The sequence below is a fragment of the Giraffa tippelskirchi genome, chromosome 5 (assembly GCF_054371585.1).
Source record: "Giraffa tippelskirchi isolate mGirTip1 chromosome 5, T2T-mGirTip1v1.2.pri, whole genome shotgun sequence".
Taxonomy (NCBI): Eukaryota; Metazoa; Chordata; class Mammalia; order Artiodactyla; family Giraffidae; genus Giraffa; species Giraffa tippelskirchi.
In genome coordinates, this window is record NC_137279.1 from 51,919,137 (window position 1) to 51,944,577 (window position 25,441).

A 25,441-nucleotide genomic window follows, 5' to 3' on the forward strand; every position below is an offset into this window, starting at 1 on the left:
TAAGTATTTAAGTCTCTACATTTCTCTCATGTCTCTTATATTATCTTTTTAACTGCATGCCAGAAGACTTGGTATATTGTATTTTCATTATTGTTTAGATCTAAACGTATTTAAATTTCAACATTTTTAAATCCAGAAGACATTTAAAAGTGAAATTTAAAAGTTCTAAATGTATATTTTTGAGGTCTAATTTAATTGCACTGTGGTTTAAAACTTTGTTCATATGATAATGGATATTTGAAAATTTTAATTCTCAAATATGATCTATTTTAATTTAATAACTATTTTAATTCTCAAACCATGGTCTATTCCATGGTTAGTCTTTGTAAATATTGTCGTATGGAATCTATGGATGTCCTATAAGCAAAACCTTATCATTGCATTTTTATATTTTTACTAATTTTTTGTCCTATCAATAAAAAAAAGAGCTACCTTGAACATCACCCACTCTAATGATGAGGTTAATTTCCTTATGTACTTTATCAATTTTACTTCAGATATAACATAAGACTTTTTAGAATTGTTCTGTCTTCCAGATGCATCAAACATTTTGTTACTTCATAGAGCCCTACCTATGCGATGCGTTTCTGTATTAAAGTCTACCTTTGCTGACAGTAGAAATTTTTCATTTGGTTAATATTTGCTTCATACATCTTTCATTTCCAGCATTTCCCTGTCCTTATGTTTGTATGTGTCCCCTGTGAATAACACAGCACTGAATGCTTTAAAACATCTAGTGTGACAATCTCTGTCCATTGTGTAGTAAGTTTAGTTCTTTTTCATTATCGTGATGCCAGATTTGTCTGTCTTTCCACTATGCTGTTACCTTCTGCTTCCTATTTGTTTTTCTCTCTGCCTACTTTTCTCTTCTTTACTATTAAAACTTTCCATTTTTATTTGCTTTCTCTTTCCATTTTTTTCTTACTTGTTTGAAAACGATGCTATACTGTTTTTTCTCTGATGGTTACCATGCCATGCAAAACTGCTACACATTAACATTAGTATCTCAACCTTCTGAGCAAATCACACAAAAATTTCCTCTCAAATTTCATACTATTAGTCTGACTATTGTGTTGGCCAAAAAGTTTGTTCAGGTATTTCCATCACAGCTTATGGAAATACCTGAATGAAATTTTTGCCAACTCAATATTTTCAGTTTTTGTCCTTTTAACTGTTTTTATATTTCTGTATGTTAGACATGGAAATTAAATGATAACATTTTATGGACAGTATTAATATTTGCCTACTTCTTTACTTCTTTGCATCTCAGAGCTGTCTCCCAAGATTTTCTCCCATCTTCCTGGAGTGCATCTTTTAAAGTTCTTCTTGTTTAGATCTATTGGTAGTAAACTTGGTTTCTGTTTCTCTAGAAACGCTTTTATTCACTCTCATAAGTGGAGATATTTTTGTTGGCTGGACAATTCAAGGATGACTGTGATTTTCCTCCAGCATTTAGAAGATACTATTCCATTGTCTCTTGGCTTTGGTTTCTGCGGTTGAGAAAATTGCTGTCAGTCTGTCATTGCTTTGAAGTGCTGTATTTTCTCTTTTTTAACGCTTTTAAAATTTTCAGTTTGCTTTTGTTACTTGGCATGTTGTTTTCAACGTGTCCAGGTTTGGATTTACTTTGTCTTGTTGGGTAACTGCCATGATTACTGTGTCGTTGTATTCGTCTACATCAGTTCTAGAAAATTATCTTTAAATTCACCCTCTCCCCTATCTTTTCTACTCCTTTCTCCTGGACTCTGATTTGATATTGGAACTTCTTTATCTTCCTTGTCTCTTTTTCTCTCTTTTGTACTTTACATTTTGTTTCTTTATACTACTTTCTAGAACATTTCTACAGATCTACCTTCAAGTTCACCAATTTGCTCCTCAATTGTGTTTAATATTCTACTTACTTCACCCTCTGAATTTTTTCATAGTTATAACTATATATTCCATTCAAAAAGTTATATATCTTTTTCAAATCTGCCTATTCATATTTCTTATTCTCTCCTGCTAGTTCATCTTTATGAGTCCATGTTTTTCTTAAACCACTTTATATATGGTTATTCTCTATTCTGATTCTGAGAATTCAAATATTTCAAATCTATATGGGTCCTAATCTATTTTATTCCTGTTGATCATCATTCATGATGATTTGTATCCTTGTATGATTATCTTTGTGAGCTCACATATGGCTGCTCTTGATCTGTGGAAAACAGACAAAGATGCTTGTCTCCAGAGTGGTTTCTTTTTTAGGACCAGGAACACTGCTGATATGGACCAGTGTCATCCTCTTCCATAGTCCCTGGACTGAACTGAGAATCTCAGAGTCAGCTTCTCTCTCTTGACATACTGTTATCTGGAACTGTCCTCAAAGCAACTCTGTCTGTATGTGTAGTGACTGCTCAGGTCTCTGACTGTGTGTGTGTGAGTGTGTGTGTGTGTGTGGTGTTCCCATGAAGGTTTCTCTTATTTCCATAATCCCAGCAATGCAAAGAAAGTGTATTTTATGAAAGATATGCATGCAAGCATGCTAAGTCACTTTAGTTGTGTCTGACTCTTTGTGACAGTGTGGACCATAGCCCACCAAGATCCTCTGTCCATGGGATTCTCCAGGCAAGAGTCCTGGAGTGGGTTACCATGCCCTCCGCTGGGGGACCTTCCTGACCCAGGGATTGAACTCACGTCTCTTTTGTCTTCTGCATTGGCAAGCGGGTTCTTTACCACTAGTGCCAGCTGGGAAGCCCATGAAAGATATACTTATTCTGAAACAGAAGGATCCTCAAGGTCATTAGTCTCTGATACGATAAGCAGAAATTTGGGCCTGTTTTGGCATCAATAAAAGAGAGGAGTATGAGAATTCAGGGAAAGATGGAAACATTTCATTACCATTAAAGCAATCCTAAATAAATCCTAGTTATTGTTTGTGGCATATAATTTCCTAAATCTCATCATCCTGTCGTTGCTTTCTGATCATCTCATGTGTATGAAGCTTGCTTCCTAAGTTCCAAGGGCTACACAGTATCCTCTCTTTTATTTAGCATCTCAAGAGCACTTTTGCCCACTTCACCTCATTTTGTAATGGCCACGTGAGGCCTGACTTGCAGACTGAATGGATTATAATGCTGTATGCAATAAACTTATAATGAACACAGAGACAAGTCCAAAGGAAGGGCTTGAGTCCCAAATTGGTCCAACCCAAGTCTTTCCTGGAATTTTCCGTACTGGAGGCAAAGAAGTCTCTCTTCTTGGATTGCAAGTAGGAAATATAAGACCGAGACTGCTGGTGGCCATCTTCCATGTCACGTAGGGAGAGTGAATCTGTAGCCTTGATTATCACACAGGTATGTTTCTGAGCTGAGCCTAGGAGGATATTTACAAAATGATTATAAAGAAGGATGGGGAAGGGGGTAGTCCCTGGCAGTTCCTACTTTCAGACTGTTGCAGGAGGGCTCCCTCCCTGTGCCATTACAGAGCCTAAGGCTTCTGTCCCCTTACCACCTTCAAGGCAGTGAAAGTGGTATGGCTTTGAGCAATTGCTGTCATCCACCCAGTATCAGTGACAATTAGGCTAATGGAGAAAATAAGATTCAGAACCTTTTGAAGTGGTCTCTCCTTCCCCTTTTGAGAATTAGCTCACCTCTCCTTAACCTCAAAAATGTAAGCTTGCCAGGAAATCTGACCTCCTAGTTCCTGTGAGTTAGAACATCTGCAACATCGAAGTGGAACAATCGCTCCTTTAGAAGCACAGAAAAATTAAGTGGAAAGAGGGCGATTCTGGTTTCAAGTGTTATGAGAAAGGGAAATGGGTCTGATTGTAACTAGATATAGAAGTGGAAAATACCCAGAACACTCTGATTTTTAAAAAAGGCAAAATCAACTGGCAAGTGTTTGGTGTCTCAAAAAAGAATTTTTTAAAAGTCCATTGTTAACTCCCCATTATACAAGATACACTAAAAGGAGAAGAATACAGCTTCAGAAAAATTAACTGGAAAGCACAGAAAAATTAACTGGAAAGAGGACGATTCTGGTTTCAAGCGCTATGAGAAGGGGAAATGGGTCTGATTGTAACTAGATATAGAGTGGAAAATACCCAGAACACTCTGATTTTTAAAAAAGGCAAAATCAATTGGCAAGTGTTTGGTGTCTCAAAAAAGAATTTTTTAAAAGTCCATTGTTAACGCCCCATTATACAAGATACACTAAAAGGAGAATACAGCTTCAGATCATTTCAGTGACATTCCAAACCCAGGAAGGATTAATGCCTGCAAATACTCAACTGAATCAGTATTTTGTCCCCTCAGTGCATAATCATTACAGGATCAGGATGGAGTGTGAACATTAATAAAAGCTGGTCCAATATGGAATTAATTCCATTTCAGTCAGTGGATGAACACTTCAATCCTCTAGAGCCAAAGATAACTTTTTAAAAACTCCTGATATCTGTTCTAATGAAACTAATATCACTATCAGTTGTTCAAATTCTACAATAAAAGACATACACATGTTAATGTTTGACAAAAGTTAGGTTAATTTAGCATTCATTCCTCCCAAATTCTGAGTGTCCTTGAAAATAGGATTTTACAAAAGCTTCTTTCTTTCTTAGGATTTAAAAAAAAATATTTTGTCCAGCATTGGAGTCAAGAAAATATTATATAATAAAAGCTAATGTGGAGTCCTTGTTGTATGTTCAGCACTATTCTAGATACATTACATGTGTTGATCCATTTAATCATCACAACATTTTCCCTGGTGGCTCAGATGGTAAAGAACACGCCTGCAATGCGGGAGACCTGGGTTTGATCCCTGGGTTGGGAAGATCCCCTGGAGGAGGGCAGGTAACCCACTCCAGTATTCTTGACTGGAGAATCCTCATGGACAGTGGAGACTGGCAGGCTACAGTCCATGGGGTCGCAAAGAGTTGGACACAACTGAACGACTTTTGCTTTCACTTATGAGTCATACACTCTATTTCCTTTATATGGATAAAGAAACTGATGCATGGGTGGGTGAAGAAACTTGCCCAAGGCCACTCTTAGTTAAATGATGGAGACAGGATTTGAACATGGGTAGTCAGGTTTCAGAGTCTGGGTTTTAATTACTATGGCATATTTCTTCTTCATCACTGAAAGACTGGCAATGTCTGGAAACAGCATAAAGAGTCAGAGAGAACTGGGTTCAGATCCCCGCTCTGTCACTTGCTAGCACCATTTCAGAAATCTTGCGCAAGCTCTCTAAACCTCAGCTCTTCATCTGTGGAATACCATAACTCACTTATGTTATAAAGGTTATCAAATAAAAGGATATAAATGAATGTAAAAGTGTCTAGTGTATGTCAAGTGCCTGGCACATAGCAAGGATTTGATAAGGTTTGACTAAAGGATAGAGTGTTTGATTCTATAGTTTTGATCTGATAAGTACTGAATACAAATATTTAAGCCAGAATACCAAGCCTTTAAATTTTCATTGAGAGAATATTTTCTAACATGGACTCCTTTAAACCAGTTCAATTCTGTGACCAGTTTCCTAAACGATACAGTCATTGCTTCCAAATTTTTCTATTTTTATTTTCAATTTGTAAAACTTCTTTGCATTTAGACCAATTGCATTTATTTATCAATATTCTTGACAGTATCAAATGCTACCAATTACAGCTTCTGCTTTTGTGGGAATTATTTTTACCAAGTTCAGTTTCTTTCAAGCCAAATTATACAGATATACATGTATAGAGAAAATTTGCTTCTATCATTCAATTTTTAGTCAATAACAACTGTTATTATTTTCAGTTTGAGCCTTGTTGAGTTTATTTGGTGTTAATACATTTCTCCTAAATATAGTTTTCCTGGATTCAGGTTTTGACGTTCTTATTGTCACCAGCAAAAATGGTATTTTTTTTCCAGCAGTAAATAATGTCAGGTTTTTTTTTATTTTTAGAAATCTTTTGAGATAATTGTAGATCCACATAAAGTTTTAAGAAATAAGGCAGAGAGATCTGATGTGTTCTCTAATTTTTCCTGATGATAACATCTTATAAACTATAGGACAGCATCACACTGAGGTACAGCCAAGACACAGAACATTTCCTTCATCAGAAGGATCCCTCATGTTGCCGTTTTATTTCTATGTGCACCTTCTTCCACCTCCATCCCGTCTATACCCCTTGACAGCCAGTAATCTGTTCTCCAGTTTTGCAATCCTGTCATTTAAATAATGCTATATAAATGTGGAATTGGGGCTTCCCAGGTGGCGCCATGGTCAAGAATCTGCCTGCCAATGCAGGAGACCCACGAGACTTGGATTTGATCACTGGGTCGGGAAGATCCTTTGGAGGAGGAAATGGCAACCTATTCCAGCATTTCTTGCCTGGGCAATCCCATGGACAGGGGAGCCTGGCGGGCTATAGTCCATGGGGTTGCAAAGAGTTGGACATGACTGAGCACACACACATACACATGTAAGTGGAGTCACATTTTTAGGATTGACTTTTTTCACTTAGCATAATTCTCTGGAGATTCATCCAAGATGTTGTGTGCATCAGTACTTGTTTCCTTTCCATTGCTGAGTAGTATTTCAGCAATAATATGGATGTGCCTCTGTTGGTTTAACCTTTTAGCTGTTGAAGGGCATCTGGGTTAACTCAGTTTGAGATTATTATGAACAAAGCTGTTACAAACATCCATGTATAGATTTTTGTACGAACATAAGTCTTAAGTTCTCTGGGATTAATGCTGGGAGTGCAATTGCACTCCTATGGTAGTTACATCTCTCAGTTTTTGAAGAAACTGATCAGTTGCTTTCCAGAGTGGCTGTACCATTTTGTATTTCCACCAACAGTGTCTGGATGATCCAGTTTATCTGCATCCTTACCAACATTCCATGTTGTCATTATTTCTTATTTTAGCCATTCTGATAGGTCAATAGTGATATCTCGTAGTTTAAACTTGCATTTTCTCATCTCGTAGTTTGCCATTTCATCTTCTTAACAAACTCTTTCACACATCAAAGGAAGTTCTTTCACACATCAAAAGCTTCTAATTTTTATAAAGCCCAATTTATCAGTTTTTTCTTTTATAGATTATGCTTTTGGTGTCAAGTTTAAGAACTCTTTGGCTAACCTTAGATCTTGAAGATTTTTTCCTAAGGTTTTTTATATTGTATTATGATTTGCATTTAAGTCCATGATCCATTTTGCGTTAATTCTTGTATAATATTTGAGACTTGGGTTGAAGCTCTTTCCTCCTTGCCTCTCTTGCTCTCTCCTTTCCTCCTCCCTCTTTGTTACTTTCTTACTTTTTGCCTCTAGATATTCATTTGTTCCAGCATCATTATGTTTAATTGTCTGTCTTTCTCCATCAGATTGCTTTTGTATCTTCATCAGTTCAGTTCAGTCGCTCACTTGTGTCCTACTCTTTGCGACCCCATGAATCGCAGCACGCCAGGCCTCCCTGTATCTTCATCAAAAATCATAATTGGACATATTTATGTGGGTCTATTTCTGGTTTCTTTATTGTTTCATTAATGTATGTGTCTATCCCTTCATCAATATCGCATAGTGTTAATTACTACAGCCATGTACTAAGTCATGAAATTGAGCAGACTGATTCCTCCCACTCTCTCTTTTTCAAGTGTTTTAGCTATTCTAGTTCCTTTGCCTTTCCATATACATCTTAGAATAACCTTGTCCATGTCTACTAAAATTCTATCTGGGATTTTGATAGGAATTACAATAAATGTGTTTATCAGTTTGGGCAGAATTGCTGTCTTTATTGAGTCTTCTAATCCACAGAGAGTATGTCTATTTATCTAGGTCCTCTTGCTTTCATTAACATTTTGTGATTTTTAGCAAATGTCATATACATATTTTATTAGCTTTATATCTAAGTTTTCCCAAGTTGTTGCAAATGGTTCAGTTCGGTTCAGTTGCTCGTGTCCAACTCTTTGAGACCCCATTGACTGCAGCACACCAGGCCTCCCTGTCCATCACCAACTCCTGGAGTTTACTCAAACTCATGTCCACTGAGTCAGTGATGACATCCAACCATCTCATCCTCTGTCTTCACCTTCTCCTCCTGCCTTCAACCTTTCCCAGCATCAGGGTCTTTTTCAATGAGTCAGTTCTTCACATCAGGTGGCCAAAGTATTGGAGTTTCAGCTTCAGCATCAGTCTTTCCAATGAATATTCAGGAGTGAGTTCCTCTAGAATGGACTGGTTGGATCTCCTTGCAGTCCAAGGGACTCTCAAGAGTCTTCTCCAACACCACAGTTCAAAAGCATCAATTCTTCAGCGCTCAGCTTTCTTTATAGTCCAACTCTCACATCCATACATGACTACTGGAAAAACCACAGCCTTGACTAGATGGACCTTTGTCAGCAAAGTAATGTCTCTGTTTTTTAATATGCTGTCTAGGTTGGTCATAACTTTTCTTCCAAGGAGCAAGCATCTTTTATTTCATGGCTGCACTCACCATCTGCAGTGACTTTGGAGCCTCCCAAAATAAAATCTGTCACTGTTTCCATTGTTTCCCCATCTATTTGCCATGAAGTGATGGGACCAGATGTCATGATCTTAGTTTTCTGAATGTTGACTTTTAAGCCAACTTTTTCACTCTCCTCTTTGATTTTCATCAAGAGGCTCTTTAGTTCTTTGCTTTCTGCCATAAGCGTGGTGTCATCTGCATATCTGAAGTTATTGATATTTCTCCTGGCAATCTTGATTCCAGCTTGTGCTTCATCCAGCCCGGCATTTCTCATGATGCACTGTGCATATAAGTTAAATAAGCAGGGTGACAATATACAGGGTGACAATGTACTCCTTTCCCAATTTGGAACCAGTCCATTGTTCCATATCTGGTTCTAATTGTTGCTTCTTGACCTGCATACAGATTTCTCAGGAGACAGGTCAGGTGGTCAGGTATTGTACTTTAGGTATTGCAAATTGTATCGTACTTTAAAATGTCAATGACCCTGAGTTCATTGAGAATATATATAAATATGATTGATTTTTGTATGTTGTTCTTATATCCTGTGATCTTGCTGAACTCGCTTATTAGAAGATTTATGGACATTGCTTTGGATTTTCTAAAAAGACCATCATGTCATCTATAAATAGGATAGCTTTTGTTTCTTCTTTTCCAATCTTCTGTCTTATGTTAATATTTCCTTTTCTTGCCTTCCACCATGATGTTTAATAAGAGTAGTGAGAATGGACATACTTGCCTTGGTTCTGATCATGGAAGAAACAAGTTGGGCTTTCAGTATTATATGTGATGTTTGCTGTAGATTGTGTGTATGTGTATATCGAATCAATGCTCTTTATTAAGCTGAGGAAGTTCCCCTTTATTTCTATTTTTCTGAAAGTATTATTCATGAATGGATGTTGAATTTTGTCAAACATCTTTTTCTGTGTTGATTTATGTATTCATGTGCTTTTCTTCTTCAGTTTGTTAATATGCTGTATTATTAACATGGTGATTCATTTTCAAGTATTGAATCAACCTTGTAATCTTGGAATAAACCCAACTTAGTTGTGGTGCATAATTCTTTTTATATGTTGAATGCAATTTGCTAATGCTTTAAGGATTTTAAAGTCTATACTCAAGAGGGACATTATTCTGCAGGTTTTCTTTGTCTATTTGGCATTATGGTAATAGTAACTTCACGAAATAAATTCAGAAGTGTTCTCTTCTATTTTCTGGAAGAGATTGTATAGAATTGGTGTTATTTCTTTTTTAAAATTTATTTATTTTTAATTAAGGATAAGTGCTTTACAGTATTGTGTTGGTTTCTGTCAAACATAAACATGAATCAGCCATAGGTATATATATGCCCCCTCCCTTTTTAACCTCCCTCCTGCCTCCCTCCTGATGTTATTTCTTCTCTAAGCATTTGTGAAATTCTTGAGTGCAACCATTTAGGCCTGTATTTAGTTGGGGGAAGAGTTTTAAAATAATGAGTTTAATTTCACTAGTGATTATTGGCTATTCACATGCTCTGCTTCATATTGTGGCAGTTTGTATTTCTGGAGGAAGTGATCCAATTATCTAATTTGTCAAACTTATGTGTATAAAGTTGTTCATGTGTGGAAGTGTGTGTATGTGTTAGTTGCTCAGTTGTGTTGACTCTTTGCGAACCCATGGACTGTAACCTGCCAGGCTCCTCTGTCTGTGGGGATTCTCCAGGCAAGAATACTGGAGCATGTGGCCATTCCTATCTCCAGGGGAATTTCCTGACCCAAGGATTGAACCGGGTCTCCTGCATTGCAGGCAGATTCTTTACCTACCGTCTGAGTCACCAGAGAAGCCTAAATTTGTTCATAGCATTTCCTTATGATCCTTTTGATGTCTTTAGGATACATAGTTATAATGCTATTTCATTCATGATATTGGTAATCTGCATCTTCTCTTTTTTTCTTTGTCATTCTTGTTAGTGGCTTGTCTATTTTATTGAATTTTTCGAAAAACCAGTCTTTGTTTCATTGATTTCCTCTATTGTTTTTGTTTTGACTTTAACTGATGTCTGTTCTTTTATCTTCTTCAGCTTGCTTTGGGTTTACTTTGTTCTATTTCTAGGTTATTCTAAGGCGGGAGTTTAGATGATTGATTTGAGATTTTTCTCTTTTTAAATATACTTAATTCTATCAATTTCCCTCTCAGCACTGTTTTAGCTGTGCCCCACAAATTTGACATTTTATTTTAATTAAATTTAACGTATTTTTAATTTTTTCCTTTAAGACACCGACTTAGGAATTGTTTAGAATCATTTTGATTAATTTCTAAGTGCTGGAGATTTTTCTGTTATCATTGTCATTGATTTCTAGTTTGATTCCATTGTGATCAAAGAACACATTTTGTATGATTTCAATAATTTAAATTTCTTGAGTTTATTTTATGGACCAGGATATGTTCTCTCTTGATGTTTGTTCCATGGGCACTGGAAAAGAATCTGTGTTCTGCTGCTGCTGTATGGGGTTTTCTATAGCTGTTGATTAGATCTTGTTAGTTGACAGTGTTAAGTTTTTCTATATCCTTGTTGATTTTCTTTTTAGAAGTTCTATCAGTTGTTAGGAGAAAGGTATTCAAGTCTCCGGCTACAATTGTGATTTTTTTTTTTTCTTTTCCATTCTATTGGCTTCTGCTTCATGTATTTCATATTTCTGTTGTTTATGTGTATGTGTTATGTGTTAGTCGCTCAGTCATGTCTGACTCTCTGCAACCCCATGGACTGTAGCCCACCAGGCTCCTCCTGGGATTTTCCATGCAAGAATACTGGAGTGGGTTGCCATTTTCTTCTCCATTTTATACATAGTAGTATGTATATGTCAATCACAATCTCCCAATTTATCCTCCTCTCCCTTTATACCCTGGTAACCATAAGTTTGTTTCTACATCTGTGGCTCTAATTCTGTTTTATAAATAAGTTCATTTATATCCTTTAAATTGAATTGTTTGCCTTTACTAAAATTTTATGTATACATGTTTAGAACTATGTCTTCTCAGTGGGTTGACTCTTGTAAGTTTACATTTTTTTCCTGTTTATGGTAGTTTTTTGCTCTGAAGTGTGCTTGATCTTGTATTAATATAGCCACTGTTTAGCAAATATTTTCTCCCAGTCTGTGGCTTACTTTCTCATTCTCTTGATCAAGGTTTTTTCCTTCTTTTCTTCAGTTTCAGAAATTTGACTATGGTATGTCTTATGGGTTTACTCTTTTGCAAGGGTTCACTCAACTTTTTGAATATGTAGGGTTAGCTCTTTACCAAATCTTGAAAGTTTTCAGCCATTATTACCCTGAGCACTTTTTCAGTCCTACCTTTTCTCTGCTCCTCTGGCAATATACCATGAATGTTAGAACTTTTGTTACACTTCTACAGTCCATGAGGCTTTAACTTTTTTGTAATTTTCTATTTCTCAGATTTGGTAATTTTTAAGTCTTACAGTTCACTGATTCTTTCTTATGTTCCCTCCATTCTATTGTTTAGCTCATCCCCCAGCTTTTTATTTTTGTAAATGTATTTTTCAGCTCTAAAATTTTCATTTGTTTCTTCTTTATACCTTGCGTGTTTTTTTGTTGAGATTTCCTGTTTGCCAAACAGTTTTTTGTTTGTTTCAAGTGTGTTCATAGTTGCTTGTTGAATCATTTTATCATGAGTGATTTAAGATCTTTTTCAGGTATTTCTAACACTGTAATCCTCATTTCCTGTTGTTGTTCAGCCACTCAGTTGTGTCCGACTCTGCAGGTCATGGACTGCAGCACTCCAGGCATCCCTGTCCTTCACTAACTCCAAGAGCTAGCTTAAACTCATGTCCATTGAATCGGTGATGTCATCCAACCATCTCACACTCTGTTGTCCACTTCTCCTCCTGCCCTCAATCTTTCGCAGCATCAGGATCTTTTCCAATGAGTCGTTTCTTCACATCAGGTGGCCCAAAGTATTGGAGCTTCAGCTTCAGCTTCAGCATCAGTCCTTCCAATGAATATTCAGGGTTGATTTCCTTTAGGATTGAATGGTTTAATCTCCCTGAACTCTCAAGAGTCTTCTCCAGCACTACAGTTTGAAAGCATCAATTCTTCAGTGCTCAGCCTTCTTTACGGTCCAATTCTCACATCCACACATGAGTACTGGAAAAACCATGGCTTTGACTACACAGACCTTTGTTGGCAAGGTGATGTCTCTGCTTTTTGATGTGCTGTTTAGTGTTTAGGTTGGTCATAGCTTTTCTTCCAAGGAGCAAGCATCTTTTAATTTTGTGGCTACAGTCACTGTCCGCAGTGATTTTGGAGCCCGAGAAAATAAAGTCTGTCACTATTTCCATTTTTCCACCATCTACTGGCACATATTGTCTTTTTCATTCAGTTCAAGATATCCTTGGTTCTTAGAATGAAGTGTGATTTTGAATTGAAACCTGGACATTTTGTGTATTGTTTAAGGCTGGATCTTCTGTTTTACCTGGCTTCCTCTCATACTGCTCTAGAAAGGGAAGGAGGTTGAGGCCTTATTATTGCTAGGCAGGGGTATAAGTCCATTCCCCAGTCCACCTCCATTGCCACCTGAGGAGAGGAAGGGGCACTCTTCATCAGTGCTGAGTGGAGGTGGGGGTGCTGGCTCCCTTCTAGGCATCCATTGATACTTTCTTGGCTGGAAGGGCTAAGAACACCTCATTGCTACTCTTCACATGACATCTACTGATACCAAGGAGCTGTTCCTGCTGGAGGGTGATAAAAGTCCTGTCCACTAGGCTTTATTGGATACTACTCAGTAGGGAGAGAGAAGGGTCCCCTGTTACTGCGTCATGGTGGTGGTGGTGGCAGTAGTGGTTGAAAGTCTAGGCTCTTCAAGTGGTCTCAAATGACACTGCTAGGGTGAGGAGCTCCTTGTCACAGCCTGGTGAGGGTAAAAGTCTAGGCTCCTCAGTGGGTGTTGGGAGCTTGGGTAAGCGTGGGGTCAATATATATGTGTGTGTGTGTTTTTTCAAAAGGAAGACTAGAGAAAAGTAAATACTTCATCTTCTGTCAGTTTTATTCTGTATTGATTATTTCTACAAGTAATATTCATAAAGAATTGGATAAAAGAATGAAAGTCTGTATTTCTATGAGCAAAGAACATTAGTAGGGTAATGGCATGGGATATGGATGTGGGGTCAAAATATCCTGCTTAATGGCTTTTATTTTGACTGGTAAGCATGGGTATAAAGAATTCTAAGAAAATGACCCTGGCCTTAAGTAGCATTCAGTCCAGCTTGGAAGCCAAGATGCAGATTGCAAAATGGATATGTCAACAAAGCAGCAACTTCTAAGTGCTCAATAAACCATAAACTGAACATCTTGTCAAAGAAGGCTGATGCTGAGAAGGAGCAGCCAGGGAGGTCCCATATTTCATACAAAAGGCAGGTTGTGAGCTAAGCTCAGAAAAATCAGACTTGGATATGATAGGAGGAGGCAGCTGGTGAGAAGGCATTGAAATAGGGAGAATGGAATTGACAAAAATGGAAAGTCAGTAGTATAAAAAACTGTAATATTTAATTATTGCACGTGTATTATGTTCTGGACACTATGCCAGATGCCTTTTATTATTGTACTTGATCATCTTTCACAGCTTCCCCTTTGAAGTACAAATTACAATCCTTTTTTACAGATAAGGAAACTGAGGCCTAGGAAAGTAACTTCCCCAAAGTCACATACCTATGTCAAGATGAAGAGCTAGATTCTGAGACATTTTAAGCTCTTTCTTAGAATGCTGGGAATGTGCACAGCACTTGGCTGGAACAGCACTAGCTTTGGTGAAGGGAAGAGAATGATAAGATTGAAAATTGAAGGAACATGTACCAACAAAGGAACGAGAGCCCGAGTAGGCCTCTTTGGGGACAGCAGGAAGAGGGGAACTGTGGCAGGGAAGGGGGCCCAGTTTCCATCATGTAAGATGGGAATATGGCTCTCACGCTGCCCTTTGTTGTTTTTTTCTAAGTTGCATTAAACAAAACAAAACAAAACTGTTTTCTCTGGTCATGCCTGGGGTATGTGAGATGTTTGTTCCCCAACCAGGGATCGAACCTGCATCCCTGGCACTGGAGGTGTGGAACCCTAAACACTGGGCCACCGGGGAAGTCCCTCACAATGACCCTTGAATAAAACCCCTTGCCAGGTCACCTTTCATGTCATTTCAAAAATACTAAGATGACAAAAGTCTTCCAGTGGGACTTATTCTTTCTCTCTCTCTCTCTCTTTTGAAAGACAAATGTTATTCACAGTACGCTTTTAGAAATTTTTGATAGAGACTTTGAGATATGATGGGTTAAATTCTACTTAGCTTCTGGCTCTTAGTTTTTAAAATGTCAAGCTCCTGAATCATGTTTAGTCACTCATTCAGAGCCTGGTTAGGTTAATTAGACACAATGTGGGTAGACAGAATGACATCACATACCTCCTTCAGAAGACACAAAGGAGCAATAGAAGGGAAGAAGAGGATTCTAATAGAATTTTGTTCCAAAAGACTGGATGAGACTGACCAAAAAGGGGGAAAAAATTGGACCCAAAGATTCCACTCAACTCTTGAACGACATGTCTGTGGTGGTGTAATCACTAGTGCTAAAGGCATTATAAACACTTTCTATTAACACGGGAAAGGAAGGCCAAAGAAGTACCATCTGAGAGGATCCACAGAAAGCCGTTGCCAAAAATATTTCACAGAAGGTCAATTCCATGGAAGGATCCAAGAGAAAAAAAAGTTCCATGGTTTGTGAAAAACACTAGGTTAATCAAATGTGTCTTTACTGCAAGACTTTTCAGAGCCTTTAAAATTTTCAGCTGTGTTATGAACTCCCAAGAGGGGATGTAGTATGCTGTGTTCCCCAATATACTTGTTGACAGGAATTCCCCCCATGCTTCCCCACCTCACTTTTTGTTTTTGGAGATTTCCTATGACAAGTGCTTCACACTTCACCCTTGCATAAGTTCTGGGACAGGGAAAGACTGAAGCCATGGCACAGAACTCTATTCCCCACTGTAGACTTTTTCTTTGGTTCCTCAAAATATGTCTGACATACATACGCTTCTGAGATTACTTGAGAGCAAAATGAGTATTTTCTATTTAAAGCCAAATGTACAAAGGCAAGTAATTTTCTTAAAACTTGGAAATTTTTATCCCACCCTCTTAACCATCCCAATGAATCAATAAACTAGTTCGTGAGAGAAACTGCTGCTATTTTATATACTTTTTAAAAATCAATGCTCAGCCATAATCAAATTAGAAAATGAATCACATTGCCAGATCTCTGTCTAGCTGCCTGGGCTGGAAGCTATTTGTCATCAGGTTCTCAGTAGCCCCCTCTTTGCTGCCCAGCTGGGACCTGGGCCTCCCTGGCCATCTGATCAAAGAAGTTGTTGGCAAGTGTTCTCACGTCATCTGTCCTGGAGGCCCTGGAGATCTTCTGGAATTCCTCGAAGGTTGCGTCTTTCTCTCGCAAGATCTGCTCCATCCTCTGCTCCTGTCTCCGAATGGCTTCCTTGATGCCTTCGATGTGGCACCTTTCCTCCTTCTCGGCTTTCAGCTTCAGGATGTGATGATTCTTCTCCCGTAGGATGTTGAGCTCTCGAATGTGGTGCGCCTTGTCCCTGACGTTCCTGTGGACCTGACTCTGGGTCTGAAGGATCTTCTGGTCGGCCAGCTCCTCCAGCAGAGACTCCTGCTCCTTTCTCTGCTCCTGGGACTCTTCCGCCCACCACTTCACCTGCTGGAACTGCTCCTCCTCCTTCTGGACTTTGTCCTTCAGCTCTCTGTGTGGCTCCTTCCTCTGGCCCTCAGGCATCTCTTGGGACCATTGGGAGCTCTGTTCCAGGGACAGCTTCCTGAGGAGCTCCTCAGCCTTGGCCTGGCAGTCCATGAGGACCTTCCTGGCCTGGTAATTGACTAGAGAGCTGAGACTGGTCTCCTGGATCTTTTTCTGACCCTTGGTGGGGTGAACGTGCTTCTTTAGACTGGTCTGCGCCAGCCTCTTCTGCAGCTGCAGGCTGTTGCGCGCCTGCAGGTCCCGCAGCATCCTCTCCGGCAGGCGTTGCACCCGGCACTGTTTCTCTGGCTCCGTCTCGGGTTCGGAGGGGGCCCCCTCCAGCTTCTCCTGGCGCTGCTTCTCCTGGTCCTCCAGCGGCGCCTTCCACCCGCTGCTCTCCTGCTGGTTCGTGTTGGTGACTCGTCTGTCCCGCCGCCGGACTCGCAGCTCCCGGTTCAGCCGAACCTTGCGCTGCTCCTTGTCCTGCCGCCACTGCTCTTGGCTCTGCTGCAGCAGCAGCTTGCGCTCCCTCTCCAGGGTCAACTGGACCTTCTGGTCGGAGCGCTTCAGCTCCTCCCAGGCTAGGGCCGCCTGTTGCTGCAGCTCCCGCATCCTCTGGGCCTTTTTGAGCCGGCTCAGCACCAGGGCCACGATCTTCTGGTCCCTGGAGGACATTACTGCCTCCTCCAACTTGTTCTTGAGGACCTGGGTGTGCTGATTCTGCATCTCCTTGCTGGAAACTAGGGACTGGGAAAGCTGGCTGGTTAACGACTCCACCGGATCATTGCTGTGTCTTTTCTGGATGTGCATGCAACCTGACTGCGTCCCGAGCTCTCTGGAGGACACAGAAGACTTCACCGTGTGAACTGAGGAAAGGGACCAGGGACGTAGACCTCTGCAGACGGGCACTGCCCACTGGTCTCCGCTCTGGGCCTTTTCTTCCTCAAATGCTCGGTTCGTGGGAGTGTAAGCTCCCTGCGAGTAAGGTGGGGGCGAATCTCCCTGGGCGGGAGGGTAGTGCTGGCCGTGCTGAGGCTGGGGCTCCAGCTGCCAGGCCGGGCTGTGCCGGCTGCCTTCCTGCTCCTGGGGCTTGGTCCTTGCCTCCCCCCAGGCATCCTCCAGGTGCCGGCTGCGGGGTCGGGGCTTCCTGGCGCGGTCTAGGAATCTCCGGGCCACGTCGGTCAGGCTGCGACTTTCCTGCGGCGAGTCGGAGTACGGGCGCCGGCTGGGCCGAGGGGTGGGTGAGCAGAGCAGGTGAGGCCAGGGCGCGGTGGCCTCGCTCTCCTCGCCTGGTGTCTGGGCCCAGGAGCACAGGCCCGCTTCGGTCGGCGGCGGCCCCGACCCGTCCAGCTGAGCCAAGGATGCGCTCTCCTCGCTGGGCGGCGGAGGCTCCCAGAGGGCCGAGTGGGGCCGCGGGGAGAAGCGGCCGAAGCCCTGCATTCTCCCTCTCTGCGCGCCCAGCGTCTGAGTCCGGGTCCCGGGTCCCGGCGCTGCCGAGACCCGCCCTGCCCTCTGATCCCGGGGTCCCTGCCGCCTGTGACGCTCCGGCCACTTCACAATGCTCCCGGCGCCACCCGGCCGCTGCAGCCCTCGGCCATCGCACACCCTGGCCTTCCTAGCACCCCGCGCGGCGAGAAGGGGGGACGGCGGCTGGAGGCTGGGAGAGGGCGCGTGGTAGAGGGGGCTGTAGAAAGTCCGGGTCACCCTAAAGATGAGGGTGCGTAGTGAACCCCCACCAGTGTTGCAGGCAGGAATTTGAGCTCGCATTTGTACATCTTAAAGTAGCAGAATTTTAAAAGAGCACAGGTAAAGGCATTCCCCCCAGCACAGAATGTGGCCTGGAAGTGTGGGGTCCTTTAGTCACAGGTCCCTACCACAGTGCACCTCTGCAGTGTAGGCATAGTCGAGGCACATTAATTTACATGCACCATCCTTTTGCCCTTTTAACTTAGCAAGCCCAAAGTATATTTTTTTAAACTTTTAGAGGAGAGAACACAAAACAAAAACATACTAGTTTGTTTCCTCCTAATACAGCAATTGCTGCTTTTGTCAAAATAGGAATGTTTTGACATTCTGAAATAGCATTGGTGGACACCATGGCAAATCACTTCATCGTTTTCCTTTTTCTCCAGTTTTATGAGATGACTTTTTCGGGTTGAGGCATTCAGGGCTCATGGGAAGAGCACTAAATTTGGTCATGTAAACTTGAGTTTGACTCTCCTCTGCCACTTTCTGCTTGTGCGGTCTTGGTCAAATTGACAACAGCTTTCCTGACCCTCAAACTCTGGAACAGACGACTGGAAGAGGGGCCGTGACAATACCACGGTAGGGTTGCCCTAAGGTAGATGAAACTATGCCTCAAGAGCTTACACCTTAATACAGTCAATAAATATCATTTTGATGTCCTTCTAGTCTTCAGTTACAAATTGTAAGATTTAATACAGTAAGTCCTTTACATATGAACGCGTTCCATTCCGATAGTGTGTTTCTAAGTCCAGTTTGTTCATAAGTCCAACAAGATCAGCCTAGGTACCCAACTAACACAATCAACTATATAGTACTGTACAGTGATAGATTTATAATACTTTTCACACAAATAATACATAGAAAACAAACACAAAAAATAGAACATTTTTAATCTTACAGTATAGTACCGTGAAAAGCACAGTAGTACAGTACAACAGCTGGCATACAGGGGGCCAGCATCAAGTGAACAGGCAAGAGAAGTTACTGACTAGAGGAGGGAGAGGAGGTGGGAGATGAGATGGTAGAGCTGAAGGATCATCAGCAACAGGAGGGCAAGCTGCAATTTCACTCATGCCTGACATTGGTGTTCCAAGTTCTGGTTCCTTGCTAGAACCAGATGCACGTTTCCATCTTTGAAGGTTTGCATGTAGGGGACTTACTGTACATGAGTTTACAAAAGTTTCTACAGATTCCTAGCTTAACAAAAGAAGAACAGAATTAATGTCATTAATGTCATCCTAAAACAGTTTAGGTAAAGGATAGAGAGCTAGGGAGTGGTGACGTCCAGGCTCCATTGTGTTCATCGTGGACTGTGGATCTTGGTTCAGTCACTTCCTTTCTCTGGGATGTAATGAGGAAACAGTTATGGATAATATTCTCCAAATATGGTCAATCCTTAAAGAAGAAAACCAAGCATTTACTCATCCCAGTCCTCTTCCCCCACATCTTCTTGACGCTTCACAGTGATTCCAGCTAGGCAGGGCCAGTAGAACTGATAACATTTCCTTAAGACAAATCTGACACTTGGCTGTTTTAACTGATTCCCACAAAGGTCAGTGGGTCAGTGGTGGAAGTTTTGATTTTAGGTTCACTTGTCTTTCCATGATATCATGCTGCTTCTCAGGAAATGCACTCTGAATTGAGACTTGTATTATGGACTGAAAATTTATGTCCTTCTCAATTCATACACTGAGGCTCTAGTGGGATGGTATTTGGAGGTGGGGCTTTTGAGAGGTGATTAGGTTTAGATGAGGTCATGAAGGTGGGGCCTCCGTGATGGGGTGAGAGGAAGGGACCAGAACTTTAGCTCTCTGCCACGTGAGATCACAGACAGAAGGTGGCTGTCTGTAAGTCTGGAAGTGGACCCTCACCAAGAACTGAATGTGCTCTCACCTTGACTGAGCACTTCTCAGACTCCAGAACTGTGAGAAATAAATGTCTGTGGTTTAAGCCATCCAGTCTATGGTGTTTTGTTAGAGCAGCCTGAGCTGACAAAGATGACATGCTTTAAAAAAAATTATGATCAGATGTATATTCAAGGGTCATGACAGCCATGTCCTTGAAGCCATTTGGTAGCAACCTTGACCAGAGTGTCTGAGGCCTCCCCGGGAGCCCACTCTACCTGGATGGGAGCTCACGTGCAGTCATCAGCACGTCTATAGCCAAGGACAGGAGGTTGCTTCTACCCTAGATTTCTATTGGTGCCACTCATACCATTATTAGAGAAATTATTTGGTGATTATAATTTTTGCTTGGAGGCAATTTTACATAAAATAAATTTGAAATGGAATCGTTTAAGTGAGGAGATATTTGGGCATGAACTGAGTCGTGCTGAACCCTGAGTGTCATCTCTCTCTGAAGAAGCTTCGTAAAACATTTTGTACATCTACATGTGGTTCTGGCTGGCACCAGGTAATTTCCTGTTACAGAGAAGCGGTGTTGTGTGGGTGAAAACACAGCCACTCAAGACCCAGGAGACTTGCCACCAGCCAGCTTTGCCACCTGCTGATCACCTGCAAGTGGTCATTTCACTCTCTGTCTGGAGATTCTGGTGGTTTCCTCATTGCTGTAAGAGATGATTTGTAAAGATCTCATTCAGTCCCAAAGGCAACTGGAAAGAGGAGTTCAATCCAGTAAATCCTGCAGGCTTCCTTTTGTAAAACAGAAATGAGTTAATCCCTGAAAAATGCTTACAGCAGTGCTTGGCATGTAGTTGCTGCCTAATAAAAATTAGTCACTAGAATGATAATTATCATTATTCCAAGAGCACTAAAACCATAGCAGTGTAGGGCTGAATTTAAAGACATAATTTGGCAGATGTAAGCTATTATATATGGAATGGATAAACAGCAATGTCCTACTGTATAGCACAGGGAACTCTATTCAATGTCCTATGATAAACCATAATGGAAAAGATTATTTTAAAAAAGAATGTATATATCTATACATGTATAACTGAGTCACTTTGCTCTATAGGAGAAATTAACACAACATTGCAAATAAACTATGCTTTAGTTGAAGGAAGGAGGGAGGGAGGAAGGAAGAAAACAAGAAAGAGAGAAAAAGAAGAGAAAGACATAGTTTGGAGCAGAGCCAAGATCCTCAGTTCCAGGACTCTTTGGCCTTTTTCTTGCCCTAGAGGTTGTCAGAATTCCTAGTGGAACTGAGAATAGCCCACCCACTTCTGCTGATGATAGAACAGGGACACAGTTTTAACTTCATAATGCCACTAACATTTATTAAAATCTGAGTCAGGATTAGAAAGATAATCAAGGACCTTCTCCCATAATATTTCTAGGAGAAACTCATCCAGATTACAGATGTGGTAAGTGGTTAAACTGTAAATTCAACAGGATTCCTAGAGGAGGGAGGGGTTAGTTCTCAAGGGAAGTTCATCCAGGTTGTTCATAAGGAAAGAGTTCATGTAGAACGATGGTGCTAAATCTGGGAAGGCAGCTGGGATCACACCAGACAGAGATGAGCAGGAGGACACAGCTGGCAGAGAATGCTGCGTGGCCGCAGTATGAACCTCAGAAATGCCTGACATATGAGGGTCCTGAGTGGGTTGTGTAGTGGGGACTTGGGGTGTGTGTGCAGTTCAGTGATGGGTGATGACATCAAAAAGATGAGCTGGACCCAGATTCCACTGAGCCCTGAATGCCAAGTCAAAGAGCATAGGCTCCCCACTGGGCACCCAGCATGTGTCCAGAAGTGCTCAGGATTCCTTGAAGCTGCCATGGGCCCAGAGGAGGGCAGGGCTAGAGGACTTTAGGGCAGGCTCTGCAGCTTCTTGGGCTTCCCTTGTGGCTCAGCTGGTAAAGAATCCGCCCGCAATGTGGGAGACCTGGGTTCGATCCCTGGTTTGGGAAGATCCCCTGGAGAAGGGAAAGGCTACCCACTCCAGTTTTCTGGCCTGGAGAATTCCATGGGCTGTATGGTCCATGGGATCGCAAAGAGTCAGACATGACTGAGTGACTTTCACTGCGGCTTCTGTCTCTGCTTCACTCAGAGCAGCTCAGATTTTCTCTCTTTTCTATCCTGGGGCTCTTGGTAACAACTCACTGAAAAAGGTTGGGACTTCCTCTGCTTATTAAAAAAAAAAGTGTTGAAATCCACTGTGTAGACAACAGTGAGGAGTCAGAGTAAAAATCTTGAAATCAAAAAAGTGACCTGATTTAGTTTCTATTTTAGAAAGCTCACTCTGGTAGCAGGGTAGAAGATGAATTGAGATGAGGAGTAGGGTGAGGGGAAATCAGAAAAACGGGCCAGTTAGGGAGTTGGCCAGTAAGCTGGGCAAGCAGGAAGGAAGTGAGTGTAAACCTGGACAATGGCAAGGGGACTGGAAGACACGGAGGCAAGGTGCAGTTCAGTGGTCAAGGGACCATGACCTGAAAGTAGATTCCATCTGGAGAAAGAGGGTTTCTAACCCAGGCACCCGGGCAGATGTGAGTGTTAATGACAAGAGGTCTCAATCGAGGTGACCTTGAGAACAGTAATCTGGGAAATCAGGTGAAAGAAGCTGTAATAAAAGTGAATACTGCACAGAACAGCAAACAAATGTCTGGAAGAGGCTGACGAAACTGGGAAGAGAAATCTTTTCCTCTCAGGGGCCTGGTGATAAAGCACCTGCTTGGCGCACAGCTGCTGGAGGAGGACAGGTGCTTTTCACCTGCATCTTTAGCATCTGATTAACATCCCTGGGAAGATGACAAGCTGGGACGCCTTGGTCAGCTCTTCCACTGGGCAATGAAAGAGATGTTTTGTAAACGTTAAACTGCCAAGCATTCCCTTGATACTAAGAACAATTAGCCTTCTTTCCATTTGGCAGAAAAATCCTCACTGTATTTCACTGAAGGCTTCAGTATTTAGACCTTCTGCCAAATGAAGACCTGGGCCTCTTTTCTGCATTTGTTGAAGATTTGGAAAATATAGCAAAATATGCTCTGGCCCCATAATTTGAATTGACCTATGGAATAGAAATGTGTTTTGGGCCCTTCCTCAGAATGACTATTAGTGGTAGTGACTTCAGATTTAATCTCTTGGCACAAAGCACCTGGTTCTTGGATGGGCCAAAGGGGAGAAATAAGCTAGAGTTTCTTCATCCAATAGCCACACCTGGGTATGAGCATTTGAACGTGGGTAGTTCCAATTGTCATGTGCTGTAACTATAAAATACACACTGGTTTTAAAAACTTACTATAGAAAAGTTAAATATCTCAACAGTTTTTTTAGTATTGATAACTTGTTAAGAGGGTTGATATTTTAAATACAATAGACTAAATAAAATATATTATCAAAGTTAGTTTCACATGTTACTTGTTTTAATGTGGCTACTAGTCAATTTAAAATTATATGTATGTAAATATATATCATATTATATTTCTATTGGACACCAGTGCTCTGGATAATTGAGGTTCCCCAGTATTCATGTTGTAAGCGAAAGCTTTCGATATCTGGGTAATTTTTATTTTACGTAAATGTATTGCTTTGAGAAGAAGGGTTTAAGATGGTGGCATAGGAAGACCCTGAACTCACCTCCTCCCATGGATACAATGAACTGACAGCTACATGTGGATGATCTTTCCCTGAAAAAGACCTGAGAACTAGATAAACAGTGCCTTGACAACAAAAAATAAAAGAGATGCACTGAGACATAGAAGCAGAGACACAGTCTCATCCAGGGCTCTACCCCAGAAACAGTGACCCACAGTTGGGTGCTGTGCTTAGTTGCTCAGTCATGTCCAACTCTTTGTGACCCCATGGACTGTAGCCCACCAGGCTCCTCTGTCCATGGGGATTCTCTAAGCAAGAATACTGGAGTGGGTTGCCATACCCTCCTCTAAGGGATCTTCCCAACCCAGGGATCAAACCCAGGTATCCTGCATTGCAGGAAGATTCTTTACCATTTGAGCCACTAGGGAAGCCCAAGAATACAGGAGCGGGTAGCCTAATCTTTTTCCAGGGGATCTTCCCGACCCAGGAATCGAAACAGGGTCTCCTGCATTGCAGACAGATTATTTACCAGCTGAGCTACCAGGGAAGCACAGTTGGGATGAATGCCAAAAACACAGAACTTTCCCTCAAGGAGTGGAAAGATTGAGTCCCATGTGAGACATCCTAACCTTTGGGTGCAGCCCCGGAAAGATGAGCCCCCCAAATCAGTGAGAATTGAGTCAAGGAGAACCACAGAACTATCTGTTCCTACAGCAGAGAGCAGAGAACCTTCTCTTAAAGGGCTTACACGCAGATGTATTTGCACTGAGATCCAGGGTAAAAGCAACAGGAAGGCAAAAAATGGCAAAAATCACCTAGATCATAAAGGAGGGAGACTCACTGATTTTACAGTGGCTGCCAGAGGGACGAGAACCTGCTGGGACTTTGTCAGGGTTGGGCATGCTGATGGGCACCATTTTTACAATTTCATCCTAACTTGCTGGTGACAGAGCCACCAATTTTGGTGCTCTCCTCTAGCATGTTAGCACTGGAAGACATGCTCTACCCACTCCACAAGGCAACCCAGCTGGGTGTGCCTAACCCACTCTGCATAGCAGCTGTGCCACAACTGGGATAGACAAATGCACTGTGCCCTGCCTTCCCCATGCAGCGGTCATGCTGCAACCAAGCCAGGTGAGCGCCCCAAGCCCCTGACTTTTCCACACAGCAGCTGAGATCCCACCATAGCTGGTGGATGCACGCAGCCTACACGAGGGCCACCCCTTGAGCACCTGGCTCTGGTATTCAGGGTAGACTGTGCTTCTGGGCCCCAAATATCATCTCCTACACAAGAACACTCCTTGAAAACTGGGAGAAGAAGGTGTCTTGCTTTATACCTATAGACAAACACAGATAGTCAGGCAAAATGAGGAGACAGAGGAATCTGTTCCAAACCAAAGAACAAGACAAATCCCCAGAAAAAGACGTTAATGAAATGAAGATAAGCACCTTATCTGATAAATAGTTCAAAGTAATGATCATAAAAATGCTCACCAAACTTGGAAGAAGAATGGATGAACATAGCAGAACTTCAACAAAGAGATAGAAAATATAAGAAAGCACCAAACAGAAGTTAAAACTGAACTGAAAGCCATACTCAAAGGGTTCAGTAGCAGACCAGATGAAGTAGAAGAATGAATCAGTGAGTTGGAAGATAAAGCAATGAAAATTACCCAGACAGAGCAGCAAAATGAAAAAGAATTTTAGAAAGTGAAGATAGCTTAAGTAATCTCTGGTTCAACATCATGTGGAATAATATTTGCATTATAGTGGTCTCAGAAAGAGAAGACAGAGAGAAAAACCTGGAGAGATTATTTGAAGAAATAATGGTTGAAAACTTCCTTAATCTGGGGAAAGAAATAGATATCCGGGTCCAGGAAACCCAGAGAGCTCCAAGTAAGATAAGCCCAAAGGAAACCATACTGAGACACATTATAGTTAAAATTGTAAAAAT

The 25,441-nt window shown here is 41.5% G+C and overlaps 1 protein-coding gene across 1 annotated transcript; it reads right to left on the reverse strand.

The window, feature by feature from the left end:
- Window positions 1–15,665: 15,665 nt before the first annotated feature.
- Window positions 15,666–21,517, reverse strand: CCDC185 (coiled-coil domain containing 185). The gene has a single exon (XM_081485607.1). It carries the CDS (start codon window positions 18,013–18,015, stop codon window positions 15,796–15,798), a length of 2,220 nt encoding a protein of 739 aa, XP_081341733.1. The 5' UTR covers window positions 18,016–21,517; the 3' UTR covers window positions 15,666–15,795.
- Window positions 21,518–25,441: the final 3,924 nt, after the last annotated feature.

Bases quoted from the DNA above. Each gene is read 5' to 3' on its own strand.
- CCDC185 (XM_081485607.1), bottom strand. From the start codon at position 18,015: ATGCGAGCTCAAATTCCTGCCTGCAACACTGGTGGGGGTTCACTACGC.